The sequence below is a fragment of the Gymnogyps californianus genome, chromosome 1 (genome assembly GCF_018139145.2).
Source record: "Gymnogyps californianus isolate 813 chromosome 1, ASM1813914v2, whole genome shotgun sequence".
NCBI lineage: Eukaryota > Metazoa > Chordata > Aves > Accipitriformes > Cathartidae > Gymnogyps > Gymnogyps californianus.
Genome location: NC_059471.1, coordinates 162,323,054 through 162,340,098, shown reverse-complemented (window position 1 = coordinate 162,340,098; position 17,045 = coordinate 162,323,054). Strand labels below are relative to the sequence as shown.

Below are 17,045 nucleotides of genomic sequence, written 5' to 3'. Positions count from 1 at the left end.
CCCAGCAGCTTACCATGAATTCCCTGCTAAGCTTAAAACAAATAGTTTTATGAATATCATGAAAACAACAGTCACACTTTCGAAATGCTAAAAAGGTCAGGACCCCAGCTACATTTCATACTGTACAGATAAGAAAGTTGACTTTAATTAAAAAATTATTTTTTAAAAAATGCATTACTTAGCTGCAAAGTATTTCAAATACAACAGCTCATCGATATATCTAAGAATTCATCTGAATCTTGCTCTGAGGGCAATTTGAACTACCTAGTTGTTTGCAGCAAGATACTATTTTACCAGTAACACCTTCAACCACCAAAGATGTTTAAGTCACTCAAGTTATTGTATGACAGGATATCTAGAAATGCCATTTGAAAACTTCAACTCTGAAGCTGCCAAGGCAACTTTGAATAATAGGTCAGCAATCTCAGACACAAAATGCATAAAGCATTCTGAATATAAGCAAAAGTGCTCTCCTTTTCCTGCACCACAGTTGATGATGCACTCCATCCATTTCTTAGCGTTCTGTATGTACATAGTATGGATCCCAGAAAAATCTGAATTTAGTAAGACACGAGTAATTCCCATCTCTTATTTAACTAACTTTCTGTATTATTCTTCAGCTAAAGATCATTAGCATTTCATAAACCATGAATTCTTGCTAACTTCTGCAACTCTGAAAAAAACTTTTACACTTCCATAACAAATCTTGTACACTTCCCATTTAGGGGAAAAGCCTGACCCGAAAGCCCTTGAACAGTTCACCCACCACCACTTTGAGCAGCCACTTGTATGCAGCCCAATGACTCTATTTAGCCAACTCATTTTACAGTTAATTTACTATTTATGGTGCAGACACACATGAACAAGTCATAGCAGTTTAAACTGACATCTGTAAGTGGCTGATATTTTGATATACATATTGTTAACCACCCTGACAGAGAAGAGAGAAAACATGTTAACTGATCTCTTCCACTTCGATTTGGAAAGCTAGATGATGCATCGCCACAAAAGGACAACAGACACAAACAACGAAAAGAATTTTTAATGGCTCAGGAAAGCAGATGATAATCAGAATTACTGAAAACTAAATTACACTTTAGCACTATACATTCAATCACCTTCACTGCCACAAATATTGTTTTCTGCTCTTTGTTAGGAGTCACTGAAAGTGACATAAACCAGGCACACACAAAGAGGTGCTGAAATTACTGTGCCTTAAGAGATCTGACCAGACAGGCAAGGAAGGGAAAGAACTAACTTTCTTTTCTGTGTTCACAGAAATCTATTGCGTGGATTCTAAACACATAGAAACTGCCAGTGGCTCAGAAAGTTCCTGAGCAACAAACAGCTGGAAGCTGAGAGCAATTCTGTTATAAGTATATATTAACCCTGCTTTAAGCCTTAGGCATCCACTTTTGAGCACTGTCAAAAAGGAGAAGGAATACAGGCTATTCACACTCACTGTGTACAGGTACTTTCCAGTTTCTCCAGTTATCAGAACGTAAATCCAAACTCCTTTCAGTCACAAGGAAGCCACCGACAATGCTACTTGCTTGTATAATTTTTTCAAATTTCTCAGAATTATTAAAATTGTTAGATATCTGACAGACCACCAAACCATTAAAACACTCACTCATCTCTGGGATAGAACCTGAGCTTTTCTTGCCTACATACGTTACAACTTGTCCTCAAACAAAAAACTCAAACGCCATGGGAATAAGGTATTTCTTCAGGAATCACACATGGAAACTCTGTATCTGTTGAAACCTACCAATATGATTTCAGAGTAGTTCTATAACATATCTCAGCAACCTAATTCCACACAGGCTTACTGCATCTGTAGACAACTATTACATTCTCCGTTCTTCATGATACACCATCTTGTCTACTATCTAAATGTCTCAGTGAACAGACTTTAAACAAGTGACAGGAAATGTTGACATGCTTTTAATGTTGCTTTTACCCTCAGGGGAACTGATATTGCACAATGCCTTTTTGCAGAGTTCAAGTGTCCTCAGTTGTCTGCACACTCCCTTATCTGCTGTAACAATGAAGACCATCCCTGCTATTTTTAGTGTCAAGAATAAAAAAAAAAGGCCTTCTCCACAAATCCCATAGCCACTTCTTCCACACCCAATGAGAGAAGAAAAAATTTTGAGGAACTGAAACAAATTCATACCCATCTAGTTCACAAAATGAAAACGAAATTGTCCTTGTAGGGTCATGCAAATGTATGAAGTCTTGCAAATGTATGAAGTCAATGAGACCAGTGAGTTTTACACCTTTCCGTGACTCAGCCAAACCAATCAGACTACAAATGATCTAGAAGGGTAAAGTACTCTTTTACTGTCTGTGCCTCAAATTTCTCCCCAAATACCTATCCCCTCAGTCTGCCATAAGACAATAAGATTGAAAACATTTATCAATACTTTCACATCTACAAGATTTTGTTTTAAGTGGCTGATTATATAGAACTCTGTCACACTGACATGGACTACAACCACTGCCAACAACTCTGTAAAACCAATACTGAATGGAAAGAGATCAAAAGGCAATATTGTGAAAAGGCAGAAACCCCTCAAATTGTGTGCCAATAGTACACCTGCATGAGAAGACACTTTGTAAGCAAAGCCACAAAGCAATGTCCCTGACTGTCTCTGTCTCCAAAATCATAGTGGGACTATACCATGTTAGCTCTCAAATGCAGAACTGCTTTTTTAAATTTTTTAAGCAAATATTATTTGGTTTTTTGTCTGTTTTGCAAAGTATTATAATCTGCTGTAATCAACTGAAGAAGAGATGCTATTGGTTGAGGAAAAAAACTAACGAGAAAAGATTTATGAAAAAGAAAGAACCTTTAAAAGAATGGAAAAAGTGAGTTTAAACTGAGTTTTATTTAAGACCAAAACATTTTTTCTTTTAGAAATCAGAGATACACATCTGTTCACTGCAATGACATTCCATGCCATTACATTTCCTCCACGTGAACGGCACATATGAAAAGGCTGGATCAAAGGACTGAATGATGACAGTTCTTACAGATCTCAAAGTCAGTTTGGCAGATGATGGTATTTTCCAAGGGAAAGAAAATACAACATTGTATTAACCTTCTCTTTTGTGCTTCAAAAGCCCTTCAGGGTGTTCTGAGATTAGAAAACAGAGAGAGTCATCTTTCAGTTTGGTACCTATATTTTAGCAGCCTTCACTATGGGCAAGTAGGTTTCAAATGAGTAATCCATCTTGCCTCTGTAGAAAACAGTACACCTAACTGGCAAAATCTTGCACTTGATCCTGAATTTCTTTAAAAACATCCAAGCAGCTACGCTATCAACAGCATTCCTTTACAATATTTCAAGTAGCACTGTCTGTTTAATTCCACATTCTTTTTTGCAAAGTCCTCAACAATTTTACCTTGTTTATAACTGCTGTTTTATAAAGCCAGTAGACCCTGATAACATACTGTACTGGTTTTGGCCGGGATAGAGTTAAATTTCTACAGAGTAGCTAGTATGGGGCTGTGTTTTGGATCTGTGCTGAAAATAGTGTTGATAACACACTGATGTTTTAGTTATTGCTGAGCAGTGCTTACACAGTGTCAAGGTCTTTTCTGCTCCTCAGACTGCCCCACCCACGAGTAGGCTGGGGGTGCACAAGAAGTTGGGAGGGGACACAGCTGGGACAGCTGACCCCAAATGACCAAAAGGATATTCCATACCATATGACATCATGCTTAGCAATAAAACTGAGGTGGGGGTGGGGGTGTGTGTGGAGGTTGGCAGTGGCTGCCATTGCTCAGGGACTGGGTGGGCATCAGGTGATTGGTGGTGAGCAATTGTTTTCATTTTGCATCACTTGTTTTTCCTTGGGTTTTATTTTCCTCTCTGTTGTTTTTTTCCTTACTTCTTTTTTTTTAACTTATTAAACTGTCTTTATCTCAACCCATGTGTTTTCTCACTTTTACCCTTCCGATTCTCCCCCCCATCTCACTGCGGGGGGAGTGAGCAAGCAGCTGTGTGGTGCTTAGTTGCCGGCTGGAGTTAAACCACCTACTGTAATTATAGCTCTTTGCTACAATGCCTTGAAATTTTGAACTTCAAAGTTATGAACTCACAAGCATGGGGTTTTTTTCTCCCCACATAGAAAGGTCCAACTGTGTAGTGTTTTGTAGGAAAGTGTTATTAGGTTCTTTTGTTGGCTATAGTGTTCAAGAGAAAAACTAATCCAAAATTTCTGCTCCCCTTGATGGACTATGTTAATTTATTTTTCAAACAAGAGGAGTATGCCGTAACATTTGTACAAGCTTTAATAACATGTCATTAAAAGGGAGGACTACTTTATTAGCTTAAGATTTAAAGTAATTTCATTCTTTACTGAGAGATTAATGGTTTGTGGGTTTTTTTTTTTTAAATACACGATATGCAAAGATTTTAGTTTTGAAATTACTGTCCTAAGGAGTAGAAAAATGAAGCCAGCAGAGCATGGTGAAGATGACATCAGTTTCTGTTGTGAAAAATTGTCTTTGTGCTCAGACCAGTTATTAAGCTGCTATCTTTTGGGAGAAGTATATGTTGTCTTGTTAGGCAGAATACCTCTCTACTTCTAAAAGACTTTACAAGATACTTTATACAAAGACTCTAGGAACTTAGTATAGTTGTAGGTCAGCATTAGAAAGACTAGCTGTTCCTACAACTCAAGTTCCAGAAAAATGATGGAAACATACCCTGTGTATCAGGGAACAGAAATGTTGTAAGCTCCACAAGTAACCCACCAGCAGCAGCAAAAGTGAATAAAAGAATACATTCCAAAAATATGGTGAGTGATGAAAAAAAACCAACCTACTTTCCTGGACCCAATGGAGAGGCAACAGCCACATGAGTCAACTGAAACCTACTCTGACTTGTCAGGTATTCACAAGAAAGTACACCGAGGTTGAAAGTTCACCTCTTCGTAACAAGCCAAAATTTTCAAGAGTAGCAGGGATTCATACTGCAGAGAAACCATCGAGTCTGAAAGCACCATGTACCAGGCCAGTACTAGGCTGGAAAACAGCTTTTTTTAGTTACAGTGACAAAGCATTTTGTTCATTTCATTACCGTATAGGCCTTTAGCCTGAATGTTTTAAATTATTTAGTGCCATCTGAACAGAAACCCAGTTCTGTATCACTAAGTAGTATTATAAGCCACAGAGATACAGGCATCAAGGTTTTGGATGCTGTGTTAACTACCCAACTAAGATTTTCTTTTTACTATATTAATTCTAAATCCCACACAATGAAAGCACCAGCCTAACTTTTGCACTATTGTCAGCATCAAGCAACATCCACTATCAAAAACTGAGCATAAAACTTACCCATAAATGCAGTTAGTGGAACACTCGTGCTTTTAGGAAAGACACCTCCTGACTGGCAACACTCCCTGCTAACAACACTTCCTTCTGAATTTTAAGCTTCTGTTTATAAATATAAAAACATGTAACTTAACAGATCAAATACAAACTTGTACTGAGGCAAGAAAAATAAGAATTAACCAGGATAAGAACAGGCAGGCAATAATGTAAGGAAAAGATTCATGTTGACAGATAAGAACAGGGCAGTAACTTGAAATAAAACAACGATTAACAGGTAACCTCAAGACAGCTTGATAAGTGGCACTGGACACCGAGACTGAACAACAGGACAAGCCTCAATGTTTGTGTCGCTGGTGTTGAAAAAGCCACCAGAGTATGGAAAAGTAGCCTAATTTCTACACTACCTATTCAGTTCAATAATTATTTCTATGAATACTAATGAAAAAACTTTGAATAAAAATACATTTACCTAACACCATACAGTACAGAATCTCTTCCCTTTTCCTGTACTTATTAGGAGTTGAGCATTATTACAAATCCTATGCAGCCACATTTTTCATCAAAATTCTGTGTACCTAGAGTTTTACCATACAAAGCATTAAAAGAGCAGAACTAGTTATTTTTCCTCCTTTCCCTTCTACAACACTGAATCAAAACCACAATTCATAAATACCTTTCCATAAATTACATAGGTCAAAGTCCCTCCCTCCCTGCAAATTCATAGGTTTTTACTTTGAAAGATGAAGAAACAACTAGGAGAGGAGGGGGAAATTTTACATTTGACACCAAAATTTTAATTGCATTTTTTGAGAAAGAAATTTGCAACATAAGCTCAAAAGTCCTGCCAATATTGAAAGAAATCTAAAAATACTTCAAATCAGGCATAAAATTTTAGCTTCCTCCTGTAATATTTTACAGCAAAGGAACAACTGAGAAACAAAGTTTAAGTGTTGTCTGTGCAGTAATCCTTAACAGATGGATGAAAACAGCTGAAAAGAAATCAGCCACAAACAAGCAGCTCAGTGCTTGTTGATATTTTCAGAGTACCAAGGCTGTTAATGAAAAAAGCCTAGTAATCATCAGTGGCAAATTAACTACCACAAAACATAATAATAAAAAAAACCAACAAAAACAAAACACCATAATCCGAAGAACAGTAGAGGGTGTGGGGTTCCAAGTAGAAATGTTGTTTTCCTTTTTTTTTTTGTGAAGGGAGGAAAAGAGACCCTGAAAAGCCAGAAACCAGACATCTCAACCCCCAATTATTTTATAAAGTGAAAGGATACTTCACTGTACGATATTCACCAGCAGATCATATGGATAAAATAGACCCAATATTCCTGTCAAATAAGACTTCTAGATCTGCCAAAACCCCCTACTTTTAAAAAGTCTATGCTCATTTGAAAAAGCTTACTTCTGTGCAGGTAGTTTCCCCTCTTTGTGGCACTAATATTACATAATTATTGGAATCAAGAGCGTGCTATTGACAGGTGCCAGCTGTCTTTACCATGTTGATGCCATTTTAACAGAAAGAGTATTTTCTGACAGTGTGACAACAAGGAAGAAATTGTGAGATCAAACAATGGAACATTAACTGATGAAAAGCCCTGGCAACAAAACTACCAAGACAGGAAGTTTCTCCAAAAGCAGCCTATGGGGCAGGGCAGGGGAGAAGGGGAAAGAGCATGCACAAACCACACTCTTTGCTGGAAAGCAATCCAATGAATGACAACAGGATACACTGCCAAAAAACTAAAGGGAAGAACTGTAGACACTTCCCAAGTATGCAAAATTGAGAAGAACGAGAGCACAACTCAACTATCACAATATTAAAAAAAACCAAACCAAACCCAACCACCAAAAAAACACTACAAAATGAAATAAAGATGTATGCATTAATAACAGTGGGGGAAATAAACAGTAAAGTGAGGACTGAGTCCATCAGTAACTTTCCTTAAGCTTAATTACCGAGAAGTTGCCACTGGATTTCTGTCATTCATTTCAAGAGTGGCAAAGGCAAGCATGAAGGCCAACTTTTGTAGCAGTGCTGCCAGGTTGATAGGAGTCAAGCAAGACTATCACTCTCCATGATGCCTGACTGCAGGGATTAAATTTTCTAATCATACTGCATGTAATGTTAATTAGTTTGAAGCACATAAACATTTAAAGTGATCTGCTCAGCTCTACATGAGGCACAATTTTTTTTCTTTTTCAAAAACAGAAAGAAATCTTTTCTCTTCAAGGCTCAGAAGGCTTCATCTTCTCTTGATATCTCAGAATACTATGCAGTCTAGAATGCCAGAAAATCTGAAAGTTATAGAACCAAACCAGTTCACAAGGAATAAAGCATGATACGTCATTTGTTTTCCACTGTATGATAGAGTCTTCATGTATAATTTTTTAGGTTATTTTCAGACTGGCACCATAAGAAAGTTAATTCTTGCAGTACTCAAATCTTTATATCCTGATGTTCATGGTATATCCATGAAAGATGATTTTGATGTCATGCCTGGCACCCCAGAATACTTCATTCAAGTATACTTCAATCTACAATAAATTTGGTTCCTCAAGTTATGCCCTTGTGATTCCAGAAGAGAAGTACCAAGGCTTCTTAGTGGTTAGGACTGCTGACAGCATTAACATACTGCCTCTTCCCATGCTACTGGGCAAGAACATAAAAAGCAAAGTGAGTGATATCTTTCCTATCAATTAAACTTCCTTTTAACTGAAGACTCTGGAAACGAATACTGATAACTGGTCATGGGATCTGCAGTCTCAGGTAACTAAGACTATTATTCTAATCACTGCTTTTCCTGCAGTATGTATCAACAGGAACCCCTCTTGCTTTGTCGTTTTGTGGAGTCAGGAGAGTCAGTTATTAACACTCTGAGATACAGAACTTCATATAGTGAGCCTTACTCTTTACAAAGATAAATTATGAGCATGTCTTTCCATGGTGATAAATAAAGACAAAACACCTTAATATCAATATAACAAAGATAACTCTAGAAGTTAGTATATTTACTTTGTTCCCCTCAAGTTCAATGCATACTTACGGAAAATAAGACAGATCAATTTTCAACTCGAGATCAGCTTAAGACAGTGTCAGAAGTGATTGTTAGGTGACATTTTGGCAAAGACCCTTCTTTGCAAAATATAATAGAGCATGGAAGGGATTTGGCTACAGAGTCTACAGACAATTTTCCGTGTCTGCTTGTTCAAGTGCTTTTCAATTTAAATGCAGGTGAAGTCATAACAGAAACATTCTGCAAGAGGCCCAAATGTAGGTTTCCCACTTCTTGTCAAGACCAAAACTAAATAAGAGAGAAATTCTGAACTGTGGGGAAGTACCTACCAGACCCCTGAGCATCTTGCATTCTGAAAAGAAAAAAAAGTATCAAGCACAATCACAGCAAGGCCATTTGCTACTCAACAGAAATGCTTCAAGTGTAGCTGATACCAAGGCATTCCAGCATGTAGGCCTGGGCCTTTGTCTTTTGAACATAAAGTGGTTTTTAACTTATATTTTATGTTATTTTATATTTGTATCTTAAGATACAAACAAAAAAGTATAAAAATAAATTCTACAATCTTTTCCTCCACCTTTTGCAACAGTAGCTTTAATACTGTTGTTGAAGTCCTACAAGACTGAAGAAATAATTTAAAGACAGAAAGCTTGCCCACTTTTATTTCATAATTATTCTGAGGCAGGCAATAAAAGATGCTACGAATCACCATAAACAGTAATTTCATTCCTTGTATCATATGCAAAAATCTGGTTTTGGCTAGAAATGAATTATTCAGAACAAAGGCTAAGAATGGGGCCTTGATCTGACCTCTACAATGTTTAAGAGAAGAGCGTCAAAGGAGCTGCTAACACATGAAGTGTTCCAAGTCCTTCTTAAACGTTCATAGGAAATAAAATGCTAGAAGATGACGGCTTCTTTAGGTATCATTTACAGGCTCAAAAAATAATTTCTAATGATGGCAAAAGAATAGGTAAATTACAGAATTTTTGAGAACAGAGCGTAAACTGAGTGAGGTCCAAAAGGATTGCTAGTACTTAAATACGAGTATTAAAACACCACCTAGAAAAACACAGAAGATCCACTGATCTGAACAATAAGCATAACAATAATTATATATTTAGCTTTTGTTTACAGATTAGTGTTTTGGAATGGGTAAAAGGGGAGAAACGAAAGGTCCAAATAAAATATGAATAAATAGGTAGTTACATTATTGTCTTTGAAGCATAAAACTAACTTCTTCCAAAAAACTCATGTCATCTGCCGGGGGGGGGGGGGGGGGGGGGGGGAGGGGAGAAAAAAAAAAGTCCTGACAAAAGGAAAAAACCTGAAATGTATTACTGAAGTCTTAAAAAATACTTCTTAGAAAAACATCTTTATGAAAATGGCTCACTACATCATGTAAACATTTGTAAATTAAGGACATAATTTTAATGATACAAGACAATATAGTGGAATATACTTTGCCTACATTTTTCTAGGACAAATCCTTCAATTGTTATAGCTATAAAACTCTCCTGAAACGAGGAAAGAGAGGATAATCGCTTACAGACTAAAGAAACACTGAAAAATACACTTCAGTGAGTAGTCCTGTACATCAGAGGACGTGGAGAAGGACTAGATGTAGTCATGAGTCTTTTTTGCTTAATATATACTGATCCTATATAGCTCTATAATAACACTGAATACCAGATGTATGATTCAAAATCTCCCATGTTCTCTAAATGACAATTGTTTCAAAGCAATACTGCATACACACTTACGTATTCAAAGCCAGTCTAAAAGATTTGTTTTGAAATTTAAGCTTGCTAAATTTTTTTGAACACGTAATGCTGGAATAGAGATACAATCTTTGCCTAGATTTAAGAATGCCAAAGAAAAGCATACTTTTCATTGGAGGAAAAGAGTAAGTTTCACAAGATAGCTACTTCAATCTACTTCCTGCCACACAGACAAAAAAATGAAAGCTATGTATCCATATACATATATATACACACATACATACAGGCACCTGTGTGTATATACATAAATATGTACAAACACAGATTCTCTCTGTTTGGTGGAAAGTAAGCACCAGTAACCATGCTAATAAAATTAGTAATTAATTGCACCATGATGTTTCCTCTCACATGTCTATCCCCCACTGAACCTTGTAATCACACCCTTGTCAAGAGATCCATTCAGTACCCTGGATGACTACAGGTACATCCACTGATAAGTCTTCATTTGTCAGCTCCTGATCTAGTGAGCCTTCCTTCAAAGCTATTTAAAATGAACACAACTCCTAAAGTACATGCAGGACAACTGCCAAATCCTTTCTCTAATAATTAATCACCTCCTAACTTGAGGCCTACAGCTTAAAAAATATTTTGTTCTATTAGAGCATAAAATGATGAGAACATCTCTCAAAAAAACTCCGTCTAGAAAACAACAAATTTTGATTTTAGTCCTCTAGTATTTGGCTTTTTCAGCCAGTCTCTTACACAAAACTACAAGCAAGCTAACAATGATTCAGATTTTTCGTGAAATTTAGGAGCCGTATTTTAAATACAGATCAGTTGCAAAGTTAACACTAATTCATTGAGATAGTCAGGACTATAAAATAAATTTATAAACCTATCGAAGAATATGATAATCACTATGTCATTATGCAAACCAAAGTAATTCGTGACTCAACATCTGCATCTTCAGGAAGTAAGCAAAAAGCAGGACACAACAACATTATATTCAACAACACACTTTATAGCCTCTTGTCCCAACAAGGTATGTTGAGAATCAGAGGTACCTTTAAAAGCAACATACTACCCAGTCTCACAACAAAGAACATGCTGGCAAGTACAAGGAAACAAGAAGCAGAACCTTGAATATAGATCAGTCGGTAATCCACGAACACTGACAACTGCACCTAAGGGCCCACATGCCTAATTCTTTAAGTCAGTTGAGAGGGTGGGTGGGTAGGACAAAGTTCGACAAGCTCTTCCAGTTCTAACAAATGGAATACAATCAAGGTTAGTATTTCTTTACAAGAGTTTCCTCTTTCCTTCCTGGGAGTGCCCAAAGACACATGTTCCAATCCTTAGTAGACGGCAAAAAAGCCCGTCTTTCTATAGGCCTTTAAAAACTTTATTTTCTTAAATATCTCCAGGGTAATAAATATTATTTACTTGCATGCAGGTATTTATTAAAAATACCACTAGCAGTCAATGTTCACTCCATGTAACCCCCCATTTCAGCCAAGCAAGCTCTTGTTCCTCCAAAACACAGTGGCATTTACCTCACTGACCTTGGGACTGCTTTCCTCCAGTATTTCTCCCTCATCAGTTTGCATGGGAACAGGATCTGTGCAAAGCTCTGCAGAAATGCAAAATACTGCCTAAAAGATAAAAAAGAAAGACATATTTTAAAACCAATGATTTTTCTGCCTTTAACAGTGTTATGTGAGATTGCGGTGCGCATAAATAACAATTCTAGGCTATGACCTCTAATGTTCCCATTCTGCACATATTTGCTGAATTTATGTGTTTTACACAAACACATAAGACAACTGTTACTCAGGATAAGACATAACTCTACTTAATTAAGAGGAAAAAGCACCTAACAGGAATACACTTTTTTAAATTTTAAAATATGTCATTGCTGAGTATTTAACATATTCATTGTGTTTACTCATTAAAGCTACAGTCAGCAAGGAATAATCACATGGACTAGAGCTGAGCAATTCTTACTTACTAGGAAATAGCTTTTGTGCAAATATAAGCTGAATCTGTGAAGCTTATAGACAATCTAAAGGTTATTAGTTTGAAAAATTGTTAGACTTCCAGTGATCCCACAGTACCTCTGAATTCTTACCTTAGGGAATTTTTTCCTTGACTTCATTTTAGAAATAAATACATTCTAGGCTCTCAATGGTTCAGGGAACTGACAAAGTCATTCATCTTCAGGTCAACATTCCCAATTTAACCCAGGTCAACAGCTCCCAGTGTTTCCAATGTTCAGCACTACTTGGTAACTTATTTTTAAATTTGTTTCACAGTGTCAGTACAGTTCCAACTGAACAAAATCTACCCCCCAAACTCCATTCTTAGAATTGTAAAGTAACTTATGGAAGAATGCAATACAGTTAGGGAGACTTTGGTTACAAAGATTAGAATGTCTTTTACTCCAGAGGATGAGCCATCTTTCAGAGGTAATGGATCCAATTAATCAACTTAGGAGACTAAACGCACCAGCATAATTTCAGCAGGAATCTCTCACTCTCAAAATGCAAGATGTAAGCTATCAGCAGATCTATAACATTCCAGGTATGTGGAAAGTAAGGGCTCACACTGAGTTAAGAACTCTCTTAAAGTCAAGAGCTGTTGGCCTTTAACAGCTGTCCCTCTCAAGACGCTGTAGGTCTTCAACTGCACCAGCATTTAAAATCCATTTAAAGTCTCTCCACTTCATTTTTGCACCTCAGCTACAGAGCTGCTGACTCTACTGTCACCTTCACAGCAGCAATTCCAAGCCTGGAAACTGACAACTTTGGGAGTGCAAATAGTAATGAGGTCAAAAAGAGAAAGCTTGGAAATCGTTCATCTGGATGTACCTCCTTCATTTCAAGGTTAAAGCCTGTTCATAAGGTAAGGCTGTCTGCACTGTCAATGTCTTCTGTATGTTGTGCATAGGTAGACAACATCTTTCATGGCTATTAAGTTGACACAAGGAATGCAGAATATGTTCTACAAACATAAAGGGCCTGAAGCTACAAAATGTTACATACAACTTATTAAATCTTATAACCAACAAGCTGTTATGTTCAGTAATATCTTTACAGCTCTCATGCTTTGCATGAGAATATATGACTTACAGCATAGTAGTTTCCTTTTCTGGGGAAAGACGAATGAGGATAAAGCAGAACTCTCACCCAAACCCTCACCAAATATTCTGCCTGCAGCATGTAATCAAAAATCATAGGTATCAAATGCTAAGCAAGACTTGTATCATGCATCTATGCCAAGATCCTCCTGCATGTAACAAGTATTTCTCACTCCCAGGCTATCTACTGTTCTGCAGCAGGAGGGCAGGAGGACAGGCCGAGCAGTCCCTGTCCATGGTACTGCACCACGCTGAGTTTCTGAAACTCACTCCAGAGCTTCTGGAGCTGGGAGTTTCTGAGCACGATTTTGCAATATCAGGTTCAAGTAATTCGGAAGCTCCACAGATTGTTCGACTGATAGCCTGATGTCTAACAGCCAAAACAGCTCTGGCCAGAAGGACTGCTGTGGCACTGAACTGGCTTCAAATCAGAGAAAAAGGCAAGAGTGAACTTGAGCTACAGAAGCATAAAAAAAAGCTTAGAGAATAAAACAAGACCAGTCAGGTCAGGCCAAGACCACTGCAAGGACAGGTCACTGTTCATTCAGAGTGCTGGAAGAACTCAAATATGAACCTCTGAAAAACTGCCATGTTTATCTTCTGAGATATCCCTCACTACCAGAGGAATGGAAAGTGGCAATATTTGACACCAGTTTTTATATATTACTCCTGGAAGACGACAAAAAACTACCAACCCGTGCATCTCAAAGAAAAAAAGTCAGTAGAACTAGGAAATTAAAAAAATAAAGGTAAAGGCTACAAGAACAAAGATAAGCAAGCTTTCCCACAGAGGACAGATTAAATACACTGGAACTATCCATAGCTCAGAGATCAGAGTAGGAAATAGCAAAACAGAGAGAAATCTATAAAAAAGCAAGTGTAATGGAGAAGGAAAAAGAGAGTTTATTCACTTACTCTTCATTTGTCCCGTAATTCATGTTTTATCAGCTTTAATGTTCAAAACATGTATCATACTATTTCATACAGTGCTCAGAGTGAACTCATTCACCTGGGATGGCAAGAAGGTGGAAGTTTTAAAAGGCTCTGTAATTTACTGGAAAAATTCACAAGGAGAAAAGAAAATCCACCAAAAAAATCTTGCAGCTGGTGTAGGAAGACCCTAAGCCACAGACTGCAAGAGGTGTTGCAACAGGAAGTTTTGCTGAACACTACCCTTCTACCGTATTTTTTTCCCATTGCATTTGCTTCTGGCTTCTTTCACAAGACAAAACATCAGGCAACAAACTACAAGCCCAATTCAATACTATCATCTTTATGTTCTTTCTGCATACTTGAATCCTTGATTCCCATGGCCACTGGCACAAGTGCTGCATTTCAAGTTTATTTATTGCCAAAAGCAGGCATTTGGGGATTCCTGCATCCATGGGAAACTACCTCTGTGGCAGACTTCTGTAGCAGTCATTTATAACTGAGGATGACTTCGCAGCCAGCAAAGTGACTGCTCAGTGCCACCATGTGAAGAAATAACATAATTATTCCCTGTTGTTGACACCGCCTCTTCAGCTCACTAGCTTCTGAACAGAGGGCTGAAGGTCACACATAGGTCACACACAAATTTATTTTGTACACAGAGGACAGACAGGCAATCAGGATGTGTACGAGCATCCTATAAGATTGGAAAAAAGGCGAAATGCCAAAAGGCATTTATTTACTTATTTCCAATATTTATGTAGTATGCCAGGTTCCCAGGGGATAAAAATACATAGAGTTTATAGACAGTCCATTTAGATTTTCAGATCCAACATCTATCAAAGTCACTCTTGGAAAAAGTGAAAAGTAAGATAATCCTCTTCCATTCTTGCATCTACCCACCAAACTACTGCAGATGGGACTGAAATCCCCCGATCTTTTTATTCACCTGATATCTTCTAGAAAAATTAACCAACTTCAGCTTGAGTGAGGACTCCAAGGAAGGTCTGACAAATAGCAATGCACAGGTATGTCCACATACGATGCAGCAGATGCATGTCTAAAGTTTGGAACAATTTTTATTTAACTCCTTAAAATACCATACAGAGATGAGAATCTATTCTTAAAAGGTAAAAACATTCACTAATATGAACTAGCTGCAGTTCTTACAAACTTTAATGCCTACTACAATATTGTCCTGTCATAAAACAATATAGCTTTGGGACAATCCAGTTTGATATTTAGTCCTATTTATGTTCCATCTCTTTCTGCAGCAAAGATGTACGTATTTCATTCAGTGGTATCAGGATGATGGATGCAGCTACCAGTCAAAAATTCAGTGTAAGCAGAACAGTGCAGAGCACCTTATGGATACTATCTCTTCACTACTGCATTCTAGCACTCTGGCAAGTAAAACCTGAGCCGAATTTCCATATACTTATAAATCCTTGAAAATCAATACCAGTGAACAAGGTACTTCCTCAGCCTCATTTTCCCCCAGGTAGAAAGGTCCACCGTTCAGAAACACAAGGCCCTCATTAGCACGAGAGAGCTGTAATCCAAATGTCTTCAAATTTGCTGTTCAAGAAACAGGCATCACTGGAACTAAGCACCTTATCTAATACATGGGCCTTTCATACAGCAATGCTTTTTTTTCAGATTGCCAGCACCAATCAAATATGGGCTAAAGAGGAAAACTGTTCTTCTTTCGATATAGAAGAAAAAATTATTTCAAGCTTCCGAAGAGCACAGCTGCAAGAAAAGCACTTATTAATGTAAAACCAATTGTGGTTCCTGTGAATCCCAAAATCTAAATTGGATATGGCCCACTGGAAAGCCCTTGAAGGACAGTAAGGCTGTGCAAACTGTCACCATTACAACAGTAAGCAGAAATTGAAGGTAGGTCCCAAACTCTCTCACAAGAGCACAAAGCAAAACAGGCACACCAGTGCTCTTCAAAGATGGTGATCTTGTATACATGGCATACTTGAAAAAAAAGCAGTTAGAACAAGACAATACTGTACTGAACTATGTCTTAAATGAGACTGTGCTTATTTCACACAATAGTATTGATACATGATTGCAATCATTAGTCTCTATCTAGGTACATAGACAAAAAAGTGTTAATTTTTAACAGATGGTCTAGCCATATTATATCTAATTGCTACAGCTTTACATTCTATCGAGTTTGTTAAGAATGTACAAAAGCAACATAGAATTTAACATACGGAAAAAGAACAGAATATTTTTTTCACTTTAAATGCGAGTTGAGAGGTACTAAGATGAAAGCAAGAGCATCCAGAAGATAAACAGAACTTGAATGTAACTTCATTACTTGTAGGAACTGATCACTTACCGATTCCAGTGACTTTAAAATCTCATCATAAATTAATTCATTTTCAAAGAAAACCATCACACGCATCGACTTTAGCTGACAAAAACAAATCGCATCAGGCAGTTACAGAAAAAACTTCACACCCAAACCCACAGGAAATAGCACACTAGAAAGTATATGAAAACAGCAATATATCCTATAGTTGGTTAAGAACTAGTATAGGCTAATGTTCTCGCCTCCAACTTTCAAGAATACAATATTGAACTTTGGTTGATTTTTACCTTTGACAGTTTCCAAGGGCTGCCAAAGCCCACAAGGATCCGTCCTGGCTACATTCAGTGCAAAAACGAAACCCTAAAACGAGACAAAAAAATTTAAAAGGTCAGCCAACTGTGGGCATTACTAGATTAAAAAAACATATAAAAACAGAAGTCATTTGTCTCCAAAGCTCAGCAACCGTTACGCCCAAAGCACTTATAAAAAGCCATATTCATCTTAATGAAGTCACATAGGGTAAACAAAAAATTCGTAATCGCAAAAGCAGCAATAC

General features: G+C 37.3%; 1 protein-coding gene across 6 annotated transcripts in view; it reads right to left on the bottom strand.

The window, feature by feature from the left end:
• Positions 1-16,831, bottom strand: part of TNRC6B (trinucleotide repeat containing adaptor 6B) — a 120,705-nt gene extending 103,874 nt beyond the window's left edge. For all 6 annotated transcript variants that reach the window (XM_050915602.1, XM_050915603.1, XM_050915605.1 and 3 more), the window contains exons 1-2: positions 16,777-16,831; positions 11,648-11,746 (exon numbers count right to left, since the gene is read on the bottom strand). In XM_050915602.1, the coding sequence (XP_050771559.1) occupies positions 11,648-11,701 (54 nt within the window). In that variant the 5' untranslated portion in view covers positions 11,702-11,746; positions 16,777-16,831. The remainder of the gene's footprint in view (positions 1-11,647; positions 11,747-16,776) is intronic.
• Positions 16,832-17,045: the final 214 nt, after the last annotated feature.